Source organism: Tachysurus fulvidraco, chromosome 7 (genome assembly GCF_022655615.1).
Source record: "Tachysurus fulvidraco isolate hzauxx_2018 chromosome 7, HZAU_PFXX_2.0, whole genome shotgun sequence".
In the NCBI taxonomy this organism is placed as follows: Eukaryota; Metazoa; Chordata; class Actinopteri; order Siluriformes; family Bagridae; genus Tachysurus; species Tachysurus fulvidraco.
In genome coordinates, this window is record NC_062524.1 from 28,096,796 (window position 1) to 28,117,972 (window position 21,177).

Genomic DNA, 21,177 nt, shown 5'->3' on the forward strand with positions numbered 1-21,177 from the left:
ATCTGAGCATTGTTCAGGTAAAAGGAAGGAAAAAAACAGATTCTAAGGGAAACTTCTGGTTGACACCAAATAGTACAAATAAATGATAAGCTTTGTTCAATGATGAAGGGTGCCAATAATTCTGATCCATACACAATGTTTGCAGCTTAAAAAAAACACACAGTTCAACATCCATAATATTATTAGCCGAGTTTAGGCTGTGAAATGTCTTTAAATGACTCTTGTAGATCCGATTCACTTCAAAGATTCATTTAAAAAGATCCGTTTGTTTGGATTCAGCACGTGACTAGAAACTTCTGGAAGATTCGCAAATAAAATGCCTGGATGTCTGATCATGATTTACTTTATGCTCTGCTTCCACCTTGTGGTCAAACTCTGTATCTTACAAAGATGTGGGATTTCGGATCAAAATGCTGTGTGTACAAACATGGTTAATAGAAACTGTACCCTAGATGTGAGAGAGGAATATTCCTGGGCTTTAGTAAGGACAGCCCTATAATCCACAGACAATAAATGTGTCTAAACACAGACTAGTGATATTTAATAAGCAGAACAGGGCTGAACAACAGACACTAACTGATGACGACGACTTAAAGATTAAGAATACAAAAACAGAAGACCTGATAGAGTGCAGGAGGGCCTGAGATTCATATCCTGGAACACAACAGAAGGGAGGGAACCATGGTAGGGAACAGTTGTTCATCTATGGTCATGTGTTTTCCTGGAGTGAAACTCTCAGCACAGTTCTTGTTGAAGCATGTCCAGATGTCGGAGACCGCAGCAAATTCGTCTGTTAGAAGGTGTTGTATAATTGAAATGAATCCATCTCTTGGCAATGTCTCTTTGAAAGCCAGGAGATTGTTTTGAAACCATTTTGACCATTTATAATGTCAGTAAATAGTGTGTGTGTTTTGGGTGCGTGTGTTAGTGGACATTTTGTGTGTACATTTTTGTGTCTGTATGTATGTTCATTGCGCTGAAAAGGGCAAAAGTGTGACCAATTGCCCCACTAAATGTGGCCGGGTCAAATTGACCCGGGAGGACAAGATTAATTTTACTTGCAAAGTTCATAATTTGGAACAATCTTGGTAAATTTCAGGCAAATATGTGGAAGGAAACCCAAGTTATGACACATTAAACTTTCCAGTGCAGACCCCAGGTCTGCACAAGGGTTGTATAAATATGATATGTACTATGGCAATGACAAACCTTAGCACACAATTTTTTTTATATAAATTAAACAGACTATTTTGTATAGATAGGCCTGGAAGGTTTCCATCACAGACAGAGGTTTGGCCTGCCTTGGATCTGAGCTACTCTGAGTGAACAAATGAAATGAGCCAGGCCTCACAGGTGATGGGGCCGTTTGCACAACAAAAGGAGGAGAACAATGGAGCTGTAGGTGTGCTGGTAGGTGTGAGGTCCAGGGATTTTACGCAAAATTGCGCAGCTTTAGCAAAGCTAGTGTTAAGAATACAAAAACAAAAGACCTGATGGAGTTCAGGAGGGCCTGAGATTCATATGCCGGAAAACAGCCGAAGGGGTTATTATAGATGATACCGATCTGTCAAATAAAATTTACAGACAGTCGGCAGCCAAAGGTTTCCCAAATTTTTTGACACTTTCTATGTCACATTTTTTTCTTTGTCACATTCTAAGATCTGTAAAGTTTACTAAGTTTATATCATTTCTACACAATTGCAAAATATATATAAACAAAGCAAACAAACAAAAAAAAACATACCCAGTTTTTTTCAATGTCGACAGTCAGAGCTGGAGGCGTTTATCTATAACGTTAATCGGCGGAAAGCCGATTTTTTTATTCAAAACTGGCATCATTACATCATGCATAACATTTTGGTGTCCCTTTTTTGCCATTTTAAATAATACCATAACTTTTGGCTTACAATGTAGTCATATAATATATAATATAAAACTCTTCTTGTTTAAAATTCTCACTGAGGGCTAAAGATGAAACAGTCCGGTGCGGACTGATACATTTTGGGTGCTGCGGCTTATTAAATATATGATAAATAGTGCAAAAGTTTTTCTGCGTGAGAAATACGATGTGTGGCGGGAAAGCGTGAGAAAAGACCGGAATGCGTGACTGTCACTCTCAATGCGTGACACTTGACAGCCCTGTTATTATTATGACAAACATATTTATAGTGGTTAATGTCAACTAATAAAAGTTACAGAGTGAATAAGAACATTATCGGTATTATTATCAATGCGTATTTTCTCACATATGCTTTATCTTAATAATAATAAAAAAAGGTTTCAAATAATATAATAATTTAATAATCACAATTAAACCGCACAAACGATAAAAAAAATCTTAAGTCGACTGTTAAATCTAGACTTTCGAATCAAATATAATGTCCAATAAAAGCACAAAAACTATAAAACTGCAGTAGTTATGGACTTACGGGCTGGACGCTAAGATGGAATGCGCATGCGCAGAAAGGTTGGGTCTGATATAATGACGCATAGGATGATTTGATAGAACACGACGAGACCGCAAAGAAAGGAGAAGAGAACAAAACGGATGAACTGATGCTCCACCGGATTAGGGAATGCAATGTCATGATTTAACGACAACTTTCCCAGCATTGAGCACCAAGATCACAGTGAGGCAACGTGCATTGCTCTGTTTAATTACACTATATAATAATTAACATAATGATCCTTTATGGAGTATTTTGGGAAGTTCGGTTCTTTTCCGCGTACCGGTTCTTTCGGACAGTTCGATTTAATGCATAGTTATCTATACACTAGATTGATTATACACTAGATAGTCGACATTGGAACGAATGCGTCAATTGAGCCACCATCTTGGTACGGGGGATCCCCTCCTGCATTAGCGTCAATGTAGGCAAAGAAATAAAATCACCATAAATCGTCATGAATGCGATTTCTTTTTTTTTTTGGTTCGTTCCAAAGGTCAGACATGTATTTATCATTAAGTCCAGAGAAAATTTTGATATTAAGATAATCTACTTTTTCACAATATAATGCATAGTGCTAGTAGGTGTAAGTTTATTACTTACATTAATCTTCAAATGAACAATCACTACTTACCTTATAGCCTACTGCATGTAACACTGCTACAATGGTGTGACTATACATGTTCATTTAAATATTTAAATTGTATTGGTTTATTAAATATGATGGTACACAAAGCAATTTGCAGGTGGAACCAAATCACAAATTCAAGAGGAACATAACGTGAAAGTTAGATAATTCAGGTGCTAAAGATTGTTCAATCTTATATTTATTCCTTTCTTGCAATACTTTTTCCACATTAAATAAGTATGTAATAAAGTCACAAACCAAAAAAAAAAAAGTTTGACTTTGAGGCTGAACTTGTGTGTTACACTGCCAAGCTAACTGGTAACATCCTTCTAGGACTGTCAGCTGAGTTAACCATTTAAAAAAAAAAAAAGTGTTTGGTGTCCCTGCAACTTGTCCATGACTGATGTCTCTGTTTATCACTTGGGAATCTACAAACAGATTCAGATTCTGATTTATCAGAATTTATTTAATACCATGTCAGCAATCAAAAGCTATTGTAATGGCAAAATTCAATTACAAAAATACAACTCTCTTATAAATGCAATAAAAACAAAACAAATATAAACAGCAAGTCATAGTATACATTTTTTTTAATTTTAATTAACATACGATAAAAAAATCCAAAACATTTTCAGGCATAATGTCATTAAATATGTCTTTAAGTGAAGTAACTTGATAAAAGAGCATTCTGCTTCTGTTAAGTCCAGGACAATCTAATAAAATATGTTAGACAGATGAGGGAATCTTACAGAACATACATAAAGTTGGGTCTTTTCACCTTTAAGCAAAAAAGCAAGGGTCAATTTTTAATGTCCTTATTAAGAGCTTCGGAATCTACAAACATTGTCTGTTTCCCTAACTGTCAATAACTAATTTGTAACTTGCATGGATTAGCTGCGGTCGTTAACCAAAGACTAAAACAAACCAACGGAACAAGAAAGATAATTTCCTAATATTCAATATCACAAAACACATTCTCACTTGTGTAATGTAATCCGCTGCTGTCTGGTTTTTTAGATTTCTTTCGTTTTAGCAACCAAACGCAGCACAGACGTCTGGCATCGTCCATGAATTTGAGGTAAAGGAGCACAGTACAAAGATGGCGGCGGTTTTGACGCATTTTTAGGACCTGTCGCTACTCGATCCGTACAGCAATCCTGTACGCTATCCTTACCGTTGTCATAGCACTTTATTTGTATTGCTCGTTTAATGTCTGTTTTGTGTGCAAGTTTTCTTACTCTAACTTGTTTTTATGGTATTGTTGTCCTAAGCAATCACTAAAATAATATATACAATTTTTAAGGTTAATATGTTACACAAAATAAAACGTATGAGAAAACTGTCTTTTCCATCACTAGTATGGACGAACTGCACGTATACTGCACACACACACACACACACACACACACACACACACACACACACACACACACACACACACACACACACACACACACACACACAGGTCCATAAATATTGGGACATCGACACAATTCTAACATTTTTGGCTCTATACACCACCACAATGGATTTGAAATGAAACGAACAACTTGTGCTTTAACTGCAGACTGTCAGCTTTAATTTGAGGGAATTTACATCCAAATCAAGTGAACAGTGTAGGAATTACAACAGTTTGCATATGTGCCTCCCACTTGTTAAGGGACCAAAAGTAATGGGACAGAATAATAATCATAAATCAAACTTTCACTTTTTTAAATACGTGGTTGCAAATCCTTTACAGTCAATTACAGCCTGAAGTCTGGAACGCATAGACATCACCAGACGCTGGGTTTCATCCCTGGTGATGCTCTGCCAGGCCTCTACTGCAACTGTATTCAGTTCCTGTTTGTTCTTGGGGCATTTTCCCTTCAGTTTTTTCTTCAGCAAGTGAAATGCATGCTCAATCGGATTCAGGTCAGGTGATTGACTTGGCCATTGCATAACATTCCACTTTTTTCCCTTAAAAAACTTTGGTTGCTTTAGCAGTATGCTTTGGGTCATTGTCCATCTGCACTGTGAAGCATCATCCAATGAGTTCTGAAGCATTTGGCTGAATATGAGCAAATAATATTGCCCAAAACACTTCAGAATTCATTCTGGTGCTTTTGTCAGCAGTCACATCATCAATAAATATAAGAGAACCAGTTCTATTGGCAGCCACACATGCCCACGCCATGACACTACCACCACCATGCTTCACTGATGAGGTGGTATGCTTAGGATCATGAGCAGTTCCTTTCCTTTTCCATACTCTTCTCATCACTCTGGTACAAGTTGATCTTGGTCTCATCTGTGAATAGGATGTTGTTCCAGAACTGTGCAGGCTTTTTTAGATGTTGTTTGGCAAACTCTAATCTGGCCTTCCTGTTTTTGAGGCTCATCAATGGTTTACATCCTGTGGTGAACCCACTCCTGGAGAGTGTTTTTGATCCGTTGTGAAGGGTGTTTTCTTCACCTGGGAAAGAATTCTTCGGTCATCCACCACAGTTGTTTTCCGTGGACTTCCGGGTCTTTTGGTGTTGCTGAGCTCACCGGTGCGTTCCTTCTTTTTAAGAATGTTCCAGTCTGCAGTTAAAGCACAACTTTTTCGTATCATTTCGAATCCATTGTGGTGGTGTATAGAGCCAAATATGTTAGAATTGTGTCGATGGCCCAATATTTATGGACATATATATATATATATATATATATATATATATATATATATATATATATATATATATATATATATATATATAATAATCCTTTATGGAGGAACTGCACGCACCTATCAGCAAACAGCAGCCTTTAGTCAAGTCAAGATGCTTTTATTGTCATATCTGTGTGAGAGTCCAATGTGGACTGTGAGACAAACATTTTCCTGCTGTAGAGATGAAATGTCTCTCTCTGGACACACCTTTACTGTCCTCACTGCTGGTTTCACCCGTTTGTTCAGTGGTGTGTTTTTGGGTAGCATGATCAAATGCTGTCCTTGGATCTGGGGGCCTAGTGGTTACGGTGTTGGGCTATCAGTCGGAAGGTTGTGAGTTCGATTCCTAAGTCCACTAAGCCGCCACTTAACCCTCAATTGCTCAGTTGTATAAAAATGAGATAAAATGTAAGTCGCTCTGGATAAGTGTGTCTGCTAAATGCTGTAAATGCATGAAAAAAGAGAGGAGTTTAGACTGACCCAAGTGGGGGAGGGGAATGGCCATGTGTATATATATATACACACATGGTATATATAAGAGTTACCCCATACACACCCCTCACACAAACTCTTCACCCTCCTGCCATCTGGAAAAAGGTACTGAAGCATTCGGGCCTCACGACCAGACTGTGTAACAGTTTCTTTTCACAAGCCATCAGACTCTTTAATAACTGAAACTGAACTGAGCACAACACACACACATTAACTAGACTGCAGAGATCTACACCAAATACACACACATCCATCAAACTGTTTACATGCTGTTTTTGCACACTTTTTGCCCTTTGCACACACCGTCTCACATTTCAGTCGTTTGCTGGTTTGCACAATTCTTTACATTATGTAACTGACAGACAGACAGACAGACAGACAGTCAGTCAGTTCATCAAAAGTAAAAGATGTGTGTGTTTGACCGGCCGAGCATTTCTAACACTATTCTATCTGTTGTTTTGTTCCCTTCTCATATATGAGAAGTCCTGTATGGGTTTGTTCTCTCTATGCCGAGGAAGACATTTAATTTAGCCAGTTAACATGTCACTTTTTTGAAGTGAAAGTAAATATTAAATGTATAAGTAAACTTAAACTAGTAAGAATTGATCAGCTGATGTAGGTTTCATGTTTGTTTCCTCAGGTTAAGGTCCATTTGGTGAATTGTGAACATCAGAACATCAGCTCTGTAACGTAGATGGTGTTGGTGCATGGAATCAAACCAGTGTTTTATCAGCTACTGGAAGCCTCAGGTGAGGAATATAAAATGCATTTGCTCCAGATCTTGTGAATGTACTCACATTTTTATTCATGGTAATCTAACAGTAATGTTGGTTGTGAACAGCAGCTACAGAAGTGATGTTGATGAACTTCATCGATCCCAAAGTTCTTTAGTGACGATGATGTTCAGGGCAATGGGACAAATCCTGGTGAATATTGTAGCAGAAATCAGGACTCTCAGGACTCTTCTTCTCCTGCTGTGCTGTAAGTTTGTGTTTTTCCTTCACAATCACACATCACAGTATAGTTTGTAGGTGAAATGATGAAGCTGAAGCTGTGATGCAGGTTTACTGTGTGAAGCTGGAGACGAGACGGTCACACTGCAGGAAGTGGAAGGAACCACTATAACTCTCCATACTGGGATAACTGGGATTCAGAGTGATGCTCATATTCAGTGGATTTATGGACATGAGAAATCAGAGGAAATGATATTAAACAGTTATGTGTATAAAGGAGAAACTGTTACAGACATCAGTGAGAGATTTAAAGAGCGACTGCAGCTGGACAGAATCAGTGGAGCTTTAACCATCAGGAACATCAGCAGAACTGATTCTGGAGTTTATTTATTACACGTCATCAATGGAAGTTTCTCATCTAGGAATTTCAGTGTCAGTGTTTGTGGTGAGTAAAAGTGTTTCATGTCTCCTTCATGTCTGTGTTCAGTCTCATAACTTCATCATTAATAAAAAGAAGAAATACAACTTGTATGATGTAAATATTGATGTTGATATGTTTAAGTAAAGAGATTTATGGAAGGAGTCTGTAGCAGCACAATGATCTTAAAACCGCCAAGGAGCTGAGTGGGGAGCAATAAAGTTGTGACACGTTAATCATCCTTGCAGTTTGCTTTTTATTCTCCATCCATTTGAAAGATTGTTTCTATATAGCAGTGTATAACAGTGATTTGCTCAAGTTCAACAATACTGCTTCTCAATGAATATATTATTCTCATACCATGATTATAGGGTCAATCAAAAAATATGTGCTCCTACACTCACCCCCATGCTTCCAGAGCTACACACAGGTGTTTTTAACCTTACATAATTACTAACACCCCCCTTTCTCCCACGGTCACATGACATACACTTAACATAGCTCCTACATTCCCAGCCCCTAATTATTATGACTCAAAAATAATTACATTAATTAAATACATATAGGAGACATGCAAAAAATACAAGATCTCAAATACATCAAAAATATTTTACATCCATTATCAATGTTTGTGCATTTGCAAAACAATTTGTTAGCATTGAGTCCTCATAAAGTCTTAACACTTTAGTGTCCAAAGGAATAGTGTATTTTATCAATACACTGCCATATATGTGAGGTTAATGAAAGCCTTTATTATCTGGAAATGTTTGAATCACCTTTCCAATTTTCCATGAATTACGTGGTGCTGAATCATCGACCGAAAGCACAATATCACCTGAAATGAAATTGCGAGATGGAGCTGACCATTTTTGCTGCTCTTGCAACTGAGGTAAATATTCCTTTGTCCATCGTTTCCAGAACAGGTCTGATATATATTGCACCTGCCTCCATCCTCTCTTTGAAAGATTCCTGGTGGCAATGATGGCATGGCTTTTAGCAACAGCAAATGATTGGCCATTAGTGCTTCCATATCATTAGGGTCAGTAGATTCCTTAGAAATGGGACGTCCATTAACAATTTCTTCAGCCTTCTATTAATTAACAATTGCTTCAATTGCTTCTGCAGAAAGGAATCAAGTGGACCTTTAATCCACTCTTGATGAAGAGTTTGTGTTCTTAACGTTGCATTAAGAACTTTTCTAACAGACCTAATCATTCTTTCCCATGTGCCTCCAAAATGTGAAGCACTTGGGGGATTAAAGGTCCACTTGATAACTCTCTTTGCAGAAGTGTCTTATTAATCCGAGATTGGTTCCAGCCTTCAATAGCTTGTCTCAATTCACGTTCTCTGCCATGAAATTTGTACCATTGTCAGATTGCATTTCTAGGACTTGTCCATGTCTTGCAATAAATCTTCGTAGTGCATTAATAAAAGAGTCGGTATCCAATGATGATAACACTTCAATATGAATAGCACGAATGGTTAAACATGTGAAGATAACACCGTAACTTTTCACAATACTTCTAATTTTAATTTCAAAGGGTCCAACACAGTCAACTCCGACATACGTGAATGGAAGTTAGTCTGGAGAGACTCTGTTTAGAGGTAGGTTTGCCATCTGTTGATGCACTGGCGCTGCCTGCAAACATTTGCAGATCACGCACTTCAATATGATCTTCCTTATTGCTCCACTAGCACCAGGAATCCAATACTTCTGATGTAAACTTGAGAGCATGTAATTTCAGCCACCATGACCCACTTCTTGATGTACATGTTTAAGAATAATGCTGGAGATGTGAAAATCCTTTGCAAGTATAGCAGGATGTTTTGATTCTTCAGGCATGACTGCCCTACTCAACCGTCCAACCTCTAAACCGGAAACAATGTTGGTAGTTGTGACTTTCTCCTGACCCATAGTACGTGAGAGAATTTTAGTCCTTTTACCTGACAGAACAAGTCTGTTCATCAGTCCAGACGTGCAAAAGTCTGCTGTACTTCCTTGATCCAGAAAGGCATAAGTAATCACAGTCTTATTTCCCTTTTTAGATTTTACTTGCACAGGAACTATTGGCAGTTTACATTGATATTCACCAGCCCCAATAAATCCACTGGACTCCAATTCCAAAGCACTGCCCATTACAGCATTTGTTTGTCTACCAGCTTGTCTTGAATTGGTCACCTTCTCACTTGGATAGTGAAGTATAGTAGGGTGCTTAAGACTACACACTTTGCACGGAAGGCGATTTTTACAATCTTTACTGATGTGCCCTGTACACATACAGCCAAATCAAATGCCATTCTCCTTAAGAAATGTAATCTTTTCATTATGACTTCTCTTTTCCAATAGAGGGCATAATTCCATACTGTGTTCACATCTACAAAACAAACAACTTTTGTTGCTAGGTGAAACAGTTTCCTTTCTGTTCATTCCAGTTCCTGATTTCCTTTCCATTGTTGTAACACTAGTAGCAAAATTGCTTCTTTTAGGTTTAAAATAAGACTGAAGCTTTCCTTTGTTTGATGATTTATTTCCTGTCAGTGCTGTAGCATCCTGAATAACTCCAAATACTGGATCAGTCATTATTTTTACTTGTCTTTCAACAAAGTTGACAATGTCGATAAAAGTAGCTCTTTGATTGCTTGATTCCTGCAATTCACAGACCTTGGACCTCCATTTGTCCCATAATGTGTATGGTAGCTTCTTCACTACAGTCAGCATATTAGTAGGTGTATTCATCTCATGCAAATACTGACTATCTCCCATGCAATTACAACAAGTTCTTAAAAATAGACTATAATCTTGTAAAGCTTTGAGATCTTCACTTTTGATATTTGATACCATGAGAGAACTTTCTCCATATAAGCTGATGCAATTTTATACTGGTCACCAAAATACACTTGTAGTAAAGACTTGGCTCTTAAATAACCACGATCAGCAGGCATATGCAGACAACTTCTTACAATCTCTCTTGGATGACCCCTGGTGTACTGTTCAAGAAAGTATAAGCAATCATTAGGGTGGCTACTTTTGCACTCCATCCCGCTTTCAAAGGATTTCATAAAGGCATGAAAATGCAGAGGATTTCCATCAAACACTTGAATTTCCTTTTTTGGCAAAGATGACAAACACTGTTGTTGAATCAGCAAAGATGTAATTCATTTTGTTTATCCAGAACATGGAGAATCTGATCAGTAAGTCCTGTATCAGTAACTCTTGCATCAGTGTTGGGACTGTTTCCATGCTGAACATTAATGTTCCCAAGACCACTCTGAGTTGTTTGACCTGAATTTGGGATAGTCTGAGAATAGACAGCCTGAGGAACATTTCCCATCTATGCCTTGGCACCTGAATTAACATACTCATAAGAAGCGATGTGCCGTGTCATATTTGTGGGAATAAACAAATCTGCATCAACGTTAAGTCTCCGTGTTGTATGTTGTCCTTTATCAAAGTAAGAATTCATTCCATCAGACTGATGAGACACATCACTTTTAGCAGAGCATACACTTGAGCCTTTAAGCACTTTCACTTTTGCCATAGCTGCAGCAATTTCCATTTGTAACTCAAAATCCTCCTTTTGTTTCCTTAGACTTTGCTCCTTTTCTTCAACTGCATGCTTTTCTTTCATGAAATTTTTATGTACCAACAGAGATGCTATATCAGCCTCTGCTCTAATGCGTGCAGAAGAGGTTGTTGATGTTGTTGAGTGTCTTGCAGCAGAGCTTTGTTTGGTTAATCCTCCACTTCCAACATTAGAAATGCTGTCACTTGGATTTATTTCATCTTGGTTATGCATGTCATTTTGAGACTTGTTCTGTTTTTGAATCATCCGAAGAACGTTGGCTTTAAGCAAATTGCAGCTGTTGATTTTGGGTTTTATCATTTAAGTTCTAAACTCCATTTAACCATTGCGTTGTGTTTTTTATGAACACATCACTGTATTTATGTATACTTGAAAACCACTCATTCTGATTAGTTTGCTCATCACTCTGTAATAATGGGTTTGATTGTCTCTTTAAACAATTGCGTCAAGCGTTCAAGTTCAGACCGTACCATTGAGACGTTCTCATTACTCGACATGAGCTTTTTGATGGTTGGTATTGAACCTTTAATCACATTGACAATTCTTTTTCGGTCTTTCTGAAGTTGTTAAATTTTATTAGACAAAGCCTTTGCGGTAAGCTGAAATTTTCGCTTGCATTTCTCCTGTTCAGTATTCGCATTGGCTACAGACTCACTCATGATGAACACATGCGTGAAACGCTTTCCATAACAAGCAAACAATCCAAAACAATCCAAAATGTCTATTCAAGAAAACATAGCAGTCAGTATTGGGATCCAACACGGCAACAGCAACTGCAATTAAAAGCCAAACACAACAGCGGCGATTGCGTGCTAAACAGCCACTTATACCAAACTTAATCCGCAGCACACAAGCATTAATATTGTAACCCTTGTCCTACCAGTTAGACGATGGAAAACGTTGAACAAGGCTGGTCCTATTATTCCCTTTGTCCAAGCATGCAGCAGTTTCCATTAAAACAGGCAGAGCTTTTCCAATCCATACTCCGTCGATGCAGTGCTACATTGCTGTACTCAAAGCGCGCAGGCCTCTGCACTGAAACGTTCCGTGCGTAATGTCCAAAACATCAAGATTTTTGGTTGACTTAATTGTAGCGGCACAATGATGTTAAAATCGCCAAGGAGCTGAGTGGGGAGCAATAAAGTCATGACACGTTAATCATCCTTGCAGTTTGCTGTTTATTCTCCATCCATTTGAAAGATTGTGTCTATATAGCAGTGTATAACAGTGATTTGCTCAAGTTCAACAATACTGCTTCTCAATGAATATATTATTCTCATACCGCGATTATACGGTCAACCAAAAAATATGTGCTCCTACACTCACCCCCATGCTTCCAGAGCTACACACAGGTGTTTTAACCTTATGTAATTACTAACGCCCCCCTTTCTCCCACGGTCACATGACATACACTTAACATAGCTCCTACAGAGTCTCCAGTGTCAGTGCTTTGTAACAGCCAGAGGTAAAGCTGTAATTTTTAGTTTTACAGCTGTAAGTTTTTTTTATCTCTTCAGGACAGAAGTGTTTATTCACTGTAATTAAATGTAACTTTAAACAAATAATCAGATTTTCATTATTGAATTAAAAAAATGCAGGTTTGGGTAAATTTCTGTTGTATAAAAGAGATAAAACACTTGGGGATGTGCTGCTGTTATAGGGAAATAATCTTCAGGGTGAAACAGTAACCCTGCTACATCACAGCTTTCTACTGGCATCATGGGTGTAGAAATAATCCTGAAGTCCTGGGAAATTATTTTCTACATTGAGTGGGAATTCTGTTAATGATTAAAGATGCATTCTGCTTCATGTGACTAAAGTATTTAATGTGTTTTGTGTTTTTAGCTCCAGTATCAACTCCAGTAATAATAAATGAAAGAGGAAAGCGAAGTGTGATTTCCACAGAGTCGTGTTTCCTCCTGTGTTCTGTGGAGAATGGAGAAGATGTGAAGTTATCCTGGTACAGAGAGAATGAGAGAATCTCCATCACCAATAACACAGATCTCAGTGTTCCCCTCAATCTCCCACTTCAAATACAACACAATGACATTAACACTTACATCTGTGTGTCTGCAAACCCTGTCAGCAATTATACCTCTTCTCTCTACATCTCACAGCTCTGTGACGTCTCAGGTACGTCAGTGAGTCTAAACTCTCATCACTTTACTGTAGTTAAGAAAAGAATAATGAATATTCATGATGGAGTGAGACAGAGGTGAATAAACACTTTCCCGGTTTAATCTTTAGTGTTTTTACTCTTCAGATTGTTCAGATATAGTAAATACTTCATCAGTACTTCAGTGATCTGTAGTTTACATCAGCACAGGTCTTAGTGTGTGTTGTATAAACTCTGTGATAGACTTTTATGTTATACATCAACACATGATCTATATTTTCATAACAACTACAAACTTATTGAAGTAACTGATATTAAAAATCTGTACTATTCTTTTCTTTTTTAAATTGCTTATATTTATGATTATATCTTAATCTGTACAGATAAACCTGATCCTTTCTCTCCACTGTTTCCTGTCCTGATATCAGCTGGAGTTTTTGTGTTATTAATTATAATAATAATTTTGGGGATTTTGCTGAAAAGGGAAAAAACACAAGGCAAGTAATGAATCTTTTTGTTCATGTCTTTAGTTCAGTTTTTATATTTGTTCAGTTCAGTAACATTTAATCTGATTATTTTTTCTTTATTTACAGAAAATCCTGAGGGACTGACTTATGCTGAGTGAATATTAAAGCTCACAGTGCAGAGAGACATAAAGAGGTAAAATTGTGGGGAAAATGATTTGGTATAAAATCACAGGAGTGATAAAGTCTCCTCCTGATTCAGATATTGAAATATACTGCTGTGTTACAGGAAGAAAACTCCACAGTAATGTTGAAGTAGAGAGAGACCCTGTGGTGTATTCTACGGAGCCCGCCTGGTTACTCCTTGGAGAAAAGAAAACAAGAACCGCAAATTTGTGATCACAGTTTTGTAATTCATACCCTCAGTTTATAAACCGTACTCACGGATTATTAAACTGTTCCCTCAGTTTATAAATTGTACTCACGGATTATTAAACCGTACACACGAGTTAACAAACCGTGCTCTCAGATTTGTAAACCGTACCCTCAGTTTTTGTAATCCGTACCCACAAATTCATAAACCGTGCGCACGCTTTCACAATCCGTACCCACGGTTTTGTAGCCCCTCGCTCATTTTAGACATCTGTAGTCAACAAGCACGACAACAGCTCCAAACGCAATGTGTTTAAACTTCATTTTTTTAAAATGCAGAATTTCCTTAATTGTATAAAATATGATAGAGAGTTGGATGACCTTACTGTGTCAACTTTTCAAGAGGAGAAGGTAAAAATCGATACAATACGAATAATGCACAGATTCTTTGGCTGAATACAATTGTATATAGTTATTTAATAATAACATATTAACCAAATAAGTCTTTAAATAAATATCTAAAATATTTAAAATTGCATGCTACTTTTAAATGCACAAATGAAAGTAGCATCTGCTTAAAATATTACTTAAATATTATTTCTTAAAGTATCTTCTTTTGTGTTCCACAGAAGAAAGTCAATTACAGGTTTTAAACAACATGAGGGTCATTAACCCTTTAAAACATATATAAAGCTTTTTGGGACTGTTTGAAGAGATCCGTGGCTCCTTTGTCCAGATCATTGAAAAGCGTGGTGGTGGAACCAGACATTTAAAAGCTTTGAAGAGTGCTACCGACCTGGGTGTATCACCACGTCTACCTCGTTGTCCAGTACGATGCACGTGTCTACCATGGCAGAACTGTTAGAGTGTGGCAAGGAGCTGTTCTTTCCAAATGGGAAAAATAAGCTAGGAGATATAACTGAATTTGAATTGAAATTGAGAGACTTCACAGAAGAACTACATCCACAGACAACATTAGGTGAACAATATGAACTGAGGAAGGTAAAGATGCTGATCTTGTGAGAGGATAGAAACAACTCCAAGTACAAGCATTAACACAGTAGATGAATTTTCAGTTGAACAAGGTCCTTCTACCTCTGCTAAGGCATGTGAATGTGAGGAAGAACTTGTTGTCATAACTGAGGACAACAGTTCCATTGCTGATTCACCTTTTTTGTCGGACGACAGTGTAGTGTTGATAGAACCAGGCACTATGAATGTAATACAATTTCAGTTGATGAAAAAATTCAGTTTGGATATGCAGTTTTATGGATATGCAGCTTGATGACACTCTACCAGTGGAACCCACTGAAATAGTGCAAGACCAGTTACAAACCACAAAGTTAAGACTTCGCAGGGGAAAGATTTTCCAAGATCTTAATGCAGCTTTTACAGATGGTTTAGTATCTGTCAATGATGGTCTTATAGAAATTGAGATTGAGAAAACGGAGAAGACAATGGTGGATTTTTTAGAGATGCATTGAGTGAGTATTGGGGTACATTTATCATGAAATATACATCAGGAAAAACACTAAAAGTACCCATGAAAAGGCATGATATGAAAGATGAATGGGAAAATGTAGCTAAAGTGATGGTTCTTGGCTATAACACTGTTCAATACTTTCCCATTGTGCTGGCCAAGCCTTTTCTGTGTTATTGTCTTAGACTTAACATTGATGAGGATGAGCTCTTAACAGCACTTCTGGAGATAGTTTCTCAAGAGGAAAAACAGCTTGTTGAAGAAGCAATGAGAGACTTTACATCTGTCTCTGAACGAGAAGAACGGGTTGAATTCTTGGAAGCTCATGTTGTGAAAATTCTTATCACTGAGAAAAATGCCAAGCAGATCTTACTTGATGTTGCACACAAAGAAATCCAAGATCCAGCTTACATAGCAGAATGTTGGAGTCCGGTGTTTAAAAAACTGAAACTACCTCCAGGGGGACTAAATGAATTGATGATGAGCCTTACTCCAACAGCAAGAAAAGTTATAGCCATATTACAACATGAAACACTTAATAACAGAGAATGCCAGGTCATGGATTATCTTAAGAGGTTCATCAAGCACTGTAGTGATGAGAAACTTCTGCGTTTCTGCACAGGTGTTTTGTTTCTTTCATTATATTTATTAAATATATAGTTTTATATTACATACAACTGTAAAATCATATACTTTAATAAACTGTTATGCATTTGTGCTGTTGTGCACTGTTAAATTATTTGTATACATTTGAAATTGTTAATACATTTTTTCTTGGTAGGAGCTGACCTCCTTGTTGCAAGGTTTATTCATGTCCGATTTGTGCAGCCACAGACTTCCTTCACAAGATCTCCCCAGTCCCACACCTGTGGATGTGTGTTAGAAGTTCCAAACAATTATACTTCATACCCTGAGCTTGCAGAGGAGTTCATACACATCCTTGATGCAAACATATGGGTGATGGATATTGTGTAAAGGTAAGGATGCCAATAATATCAAAGAATAGGTCTGTTATATTCCTTAATTAGACATGAATTTATCTATATCTGTCTATCTGTGTTTATCCTAGGTGGTCAGACAGTATGTGCAGCAGGATATGACTGTTTCTTTGAATCATTCACAGTCTCCATCTGACACACAGTTTCCTGACATAAACTTTTTATCCTGCACAAGATAATGTTTCATAAAAGCTCAGATATTCTTACAGCAGTGTTACAATGTGATATACGTGTGAAATGAATGGAACTCTGATAATAATAATTTAATGAAAGAACTGTCTGTTAAACTGTCCATAACAACTTTTTAGTGCTAATGGCTTTTTAACATGTCTTTATCTCACAATATTTAACACTGTAGTAAGCTCTTGTCTTACTGCAAGATACAGATTAAGTGCTGTAAACCTTTCCTTGGGAATACGAAGCTGATATTGTGCCATGATGTGTGAACACAGGGTGAAAATGTCCTCATCACTAGGGATGTCAGACTGATGGATACACTGATCTTCACAGGTGTCACAGTCTTCCACTGGCACTTGGCTTATGTAGTCTTCTGTCTCATATAATTCAGGAAGGGTGTACATGACATCCGGCCGACCGTGGGGTACAAGGCTATTTCTTAATATACAAATCAGGTGGCTGTTCCATGTGTCTTTGGTCGAATGCAGCTCTTCCTGTAAAAGCCATAAAGAGTATTTTGTATTATCTCTCTCTGTTTGCATGGGCCTTGTAAACACTATCAAATAAACAAAATGATGTGTATTTAAAAATGTAAATGTATTTAAAAATGCTCCGTGTGTGTTCAATATTTACCTGGATCAAACCCAGGAAACAGAATAACACAAGGTTCTTGTCCAGAAAGCTGCCATCGAAGTAGCCTTCATCTTTAATCTGGTGAAAATATTCAAGCCATAAATCCACACATTATTTTCTAAGAAAACCCCACCAGCTCTCAATTCTTTGGTTGGCTGTACTTTTGCCATAGATGAAGCTTCTTTCTCCAGCAAGTTGATCGGCATCACCACGTCGCAAGTACCTTTGAACATCCCTAATAACACTATTTTCTGTTCCGATGTCTGCTCTCAGGATTTGAGGCGAGCCACCAAAAGTTCAGTCATAGTATTCTCTTTGAGAATCCATCAATAGCCGCATTGATACGTATGCCAAATGGCTTCAAATTGTCGTAAGAGTCAACATGCCACACAAAATTGGGGCCTTTTGAAAAGTACACTCTCCTTTGCAGTCTTCTTTTTCTTCGCATTTCTGTTCCCAATGGATCAAGAGTTGACAGAATGAGGCGGATGTCTTCTTTGCGCACATGAAATCCTCTTTCCTTGCATTTACTACTGTATACATCTGTCTATATCCATGCAATGGTCCTGAGCCTTGGGGCTCCTCCCTTACAAACTGAATAACATTAAATAAGTTGTCACAATTTTTTCTTTGAAATAGTCCATTTCTATTTAGGATTTTTTTAAGCGTCTTCATGCTGATAGTAATTCCATGTGCAAGGATTTCTTTACAGTGTAGACCCAGGTCAAAGTAATACTGAATTAGACTAAATCTGTCCATCCTATCCAAGGAATAATCTGATATCAAGGTTGATGGAGACCTAAAACACCTAAGGAGCTTTAAACACCTAAGGGAGAGAGAGAGAGAATTGGTCTGTTATATTCATTAATTATATCCTACTTACATTCATAAACACACATATATACATCTATACATTATATATATATATATATATATATATATATATATATATATATATATATATATATATATATATATATATATATATATATATATATATATATATATATATATATATATGTATATATATATTCAATACATTGAATTGTTTCAACTGCATGCTTAAATTCGCCATTGTAACGGATAATAGACATTACAAATTACAATTACGGATTACAAAAACTGAGGGAACAGTTTATTAATCCATGAGTACAGTTTATAAACTGAGGGAACAGTTTATTAATCCATGAGTACGGTTTATAAACTGAGGGAACAGTTTAATCCATGAGTACAGTTTATAAACTGAGGGAACAGTTTAATCCATGAGTACAGTTTATAAACTGAGGGAACAGTTTAATCCATGAGTACAGTTTATAAACTGAGGGAACAGTTTAATCCATGAGTACAGTTTATAAACTGAGGGAACAGTTTAATCCATGAGTACAGTTTATAAACTGAGGGAACAGTTTAATCCATGAGTACAGTTTATAAACTGAGGGAACAGTTTAATCCATAAGTACAGTTTATAAACTGAGGGGGCGAATTACAAAACAGTGATCACTTGTTTTCTTTTCTCCAAGGGGTGACAAGGTGGGCTCCGTAGTTTCATGTTACTAAAGAGTAAAGTTTAATCTCATGTGACGTGATATGACTTGAAGTATAAATACAGGGTTGTAACAAGAATAGCCAAAGCAAAAGAATAATTTTCATACCATTTGATACATGTCTTATTTTGGGCTTCTGGTTTCAAATATTTCATCATATACTTTTGTTTAACTGATAACTACATCACATCTAAAATAACAAATCTAGAATAAGAAAATAAATATTGATTGTTAATTTACTACTTTACATTTGTATTCTTGCGTTTCATTTATCGGGATGGTTAATAACACTGAGAGATTGTGATTTTAGACTGACGTAAATAGAATACTACCGGCCAATTCACTATTCAACTGCCGGGAATCCAGGTTTCTTTGTCAAGGGTAAATAGAATTAAACAAGGAAATTATTTTATAACCTTGTGGGTTAAAAATAGGGTTACATACAGACTTCCTCATTCCATTTAAAATCTCTAAAGTGCCTGAGGCCACGTGAAAGCATATAGTGCCTACAGGGGGCAGCACAGCTTCAAAAAAAAAAAAGCTCAGGGAACAAAATGAGGCGTGTTTTAAAAGCAGCATATAAGTGAGTGGTGAACTGTAGATAATATACTTCAGTGATACTGACGGAAAGGACAAAAGGGGAAATGAGTGGAGAAACTGTTACTATGGCTTCTGAAACTACTTAATATTTCAGCAGAACTCAGGACTCTTCACCTGCACCACTGTAAGTTTACACCTTCACTGTACAACAGAATAAACTGTACATTAAACAGAAAGAGGTTACCTAGACAAATAATAAAACTCCCTATCTATCTATCTATCTATCTATCTATCTATCTATCTATCTATCTATCTATCTATCTATCTATCTATCTATCTAAATAACAATAAATGTTGATCAAAAGTGTAGGATGTGGCTTTTTATATTTTGGCTTCAAAAAGTTCAGTTGTAATGTCTATAATTTGCAGTGTGTACTTCATTGCAATGGTGTGTGTGTGTGTGTGTGTGTGTTTGTGTGTGTTTGTGTGTGTGTGTGTGTGTGTGTGTGTGTGTGTGTGTGTGTGTGTGTGTGTGTGTGTGTGTGTGTGTGTGAGTGTGTGTGTGTGTGTTTGACTGGTCGAGCAGGTGTAACAAGATTTGGATGTTTTTGCTTCCTTCTCAGCTTCTCATACATGATACGTCCTGTATGAGTTTGTTCTCTCTATGCCAAGGAAGACGTTTAATTTAGAAAGTTAACATGTCACTTTTTACTAGTTTTACAAAACTTAAACTAGTAAGAATTGATCAGCTGATGTAGGTTTCATGTTTGTTTCCTCAGGTTAAGGTCCATTTGGTGAATTGTGAACATCAGAACATCAGCTCTGTAACGTAGATGGTGTTTTATCAGCTACTGGAAGCCTCAGGTGAGGAATATAAAAATACATTTGCTCCAGGTCTTGTGAATTTACTCACATTTTTATTCATGTTAATCTAACAGTAATGTTGGTTGTGAACAGCAGCTACAGAAGTGATGTTGATGAACTTCAAAGTTCTTTAGTGACGATGATGTTCAGGGCAATGGGACAAATCCTGGTGAATATTGTAGCAGAAATCAGGACTCTCAGGACTCTTCTTCTCCTGCTGTGCTGTAAGTTTGTGTTTTTCCTTCACAATCACACATCACAGTATAGTTTGTGAGTGAAATGATGAAGCTGAAGCTGTGATGCAGGTTTACTGTGTGAAGCTGGAGACGAGACGGTCACACTGCAGGAAGTGGAAGGAACCACTATAACTCTCCATACTGGGATAACTGGGATTCAGAGTGATGCTCATATTCAGTGGTTTTATGGACCTGAGAAATTAGAGGAAAAGATATTGATTAGTGAGGTGTTTAAAGGAGAAACTGTTATAGAAATCAGTGAGAGATTTAAAGAGCGACTGCAGCTGGACAGAATCAGTGGAGCTTTAACCATCAGGAACATCAGCAGAACTGATTCTGGAGTTTATTTATTACACATCATCAATGGAAGTGTCTCATCTAGGACTTTCAGTGTCAGTGTTTATGGTGAGTAAAAGTGTTTCATGTCTCCTTCATGTCTGTGTTCAGTCTCATAACTTCATCATAAATAAAAAAAAGAAATACAACTTGTATTAAATAAATTTTGATGTTGATTTGTTGAAGTAAAGAGATTTATGGAAGGA

The 21,177-nt window shown here is 37.1% G+C and overlaps 2 protein-coding genes across 8 annotated transcripts in view; both read left to right on the forward strand.

Moving 5' to 3' along the window:
• LOC113640604 (signaling lymphocytic activation molecule-like) overlaps positions 1-14,619 on the forward strand; it is a 42,320-nt gene extending 27,701 nt beyond the window's left edge. The window contains exons 1-8 of one of the 6 annotated variants that reach the window (XM_047815946.1): positions 2,481-2,630; positions 6,897-7,005; positions 7,101-7,237; positions 7,319-7,654; positions 13,057-13,344; positions 13,711-13,824; positions 13,921-13,987; positions 14,081-14,619. In XM_047815946.1, the coding sequence (XP_047671902.1) occupies positions 7,153-7,237; positions 7,319-7,654; positions 13,057-13,344; positions 13,711-13,824; positions 13,921-13,952 (855 nt within the window). In that variant the 5' untranslated portion in view covers positions 2,481-2,630; positions 6,897-7,005; positions 7,101-7,152 and the 3' untranslated portion in view covers positions 13,953-13,987; positions 14,081-14,619. Of the gene's footprint in view, positions 1-2,480; positions 2,631-6,875; positions 7,006-7,097; positions 7,238-7,318; positions 7,655-13,056; positions 13,345-13,710; positions 13,825-13,920; positions 13,988-14,080 lie in introns of those variants that run through there. The other 5 variants (XM_047815943.1, XM_047815944.1, XM_047815942.1 and 2 more) reach the window with 5 other exon arrangements.
• The window catches only part of LOC113649943 (natural killer cell receptor 2B4-like), a 469,259-nt gene that overhangs the window by 27,701 nt on the left and 420,381 nt on the right, over positions 1-21,177 (forward strand). The window lies entirely within an intron of this gene.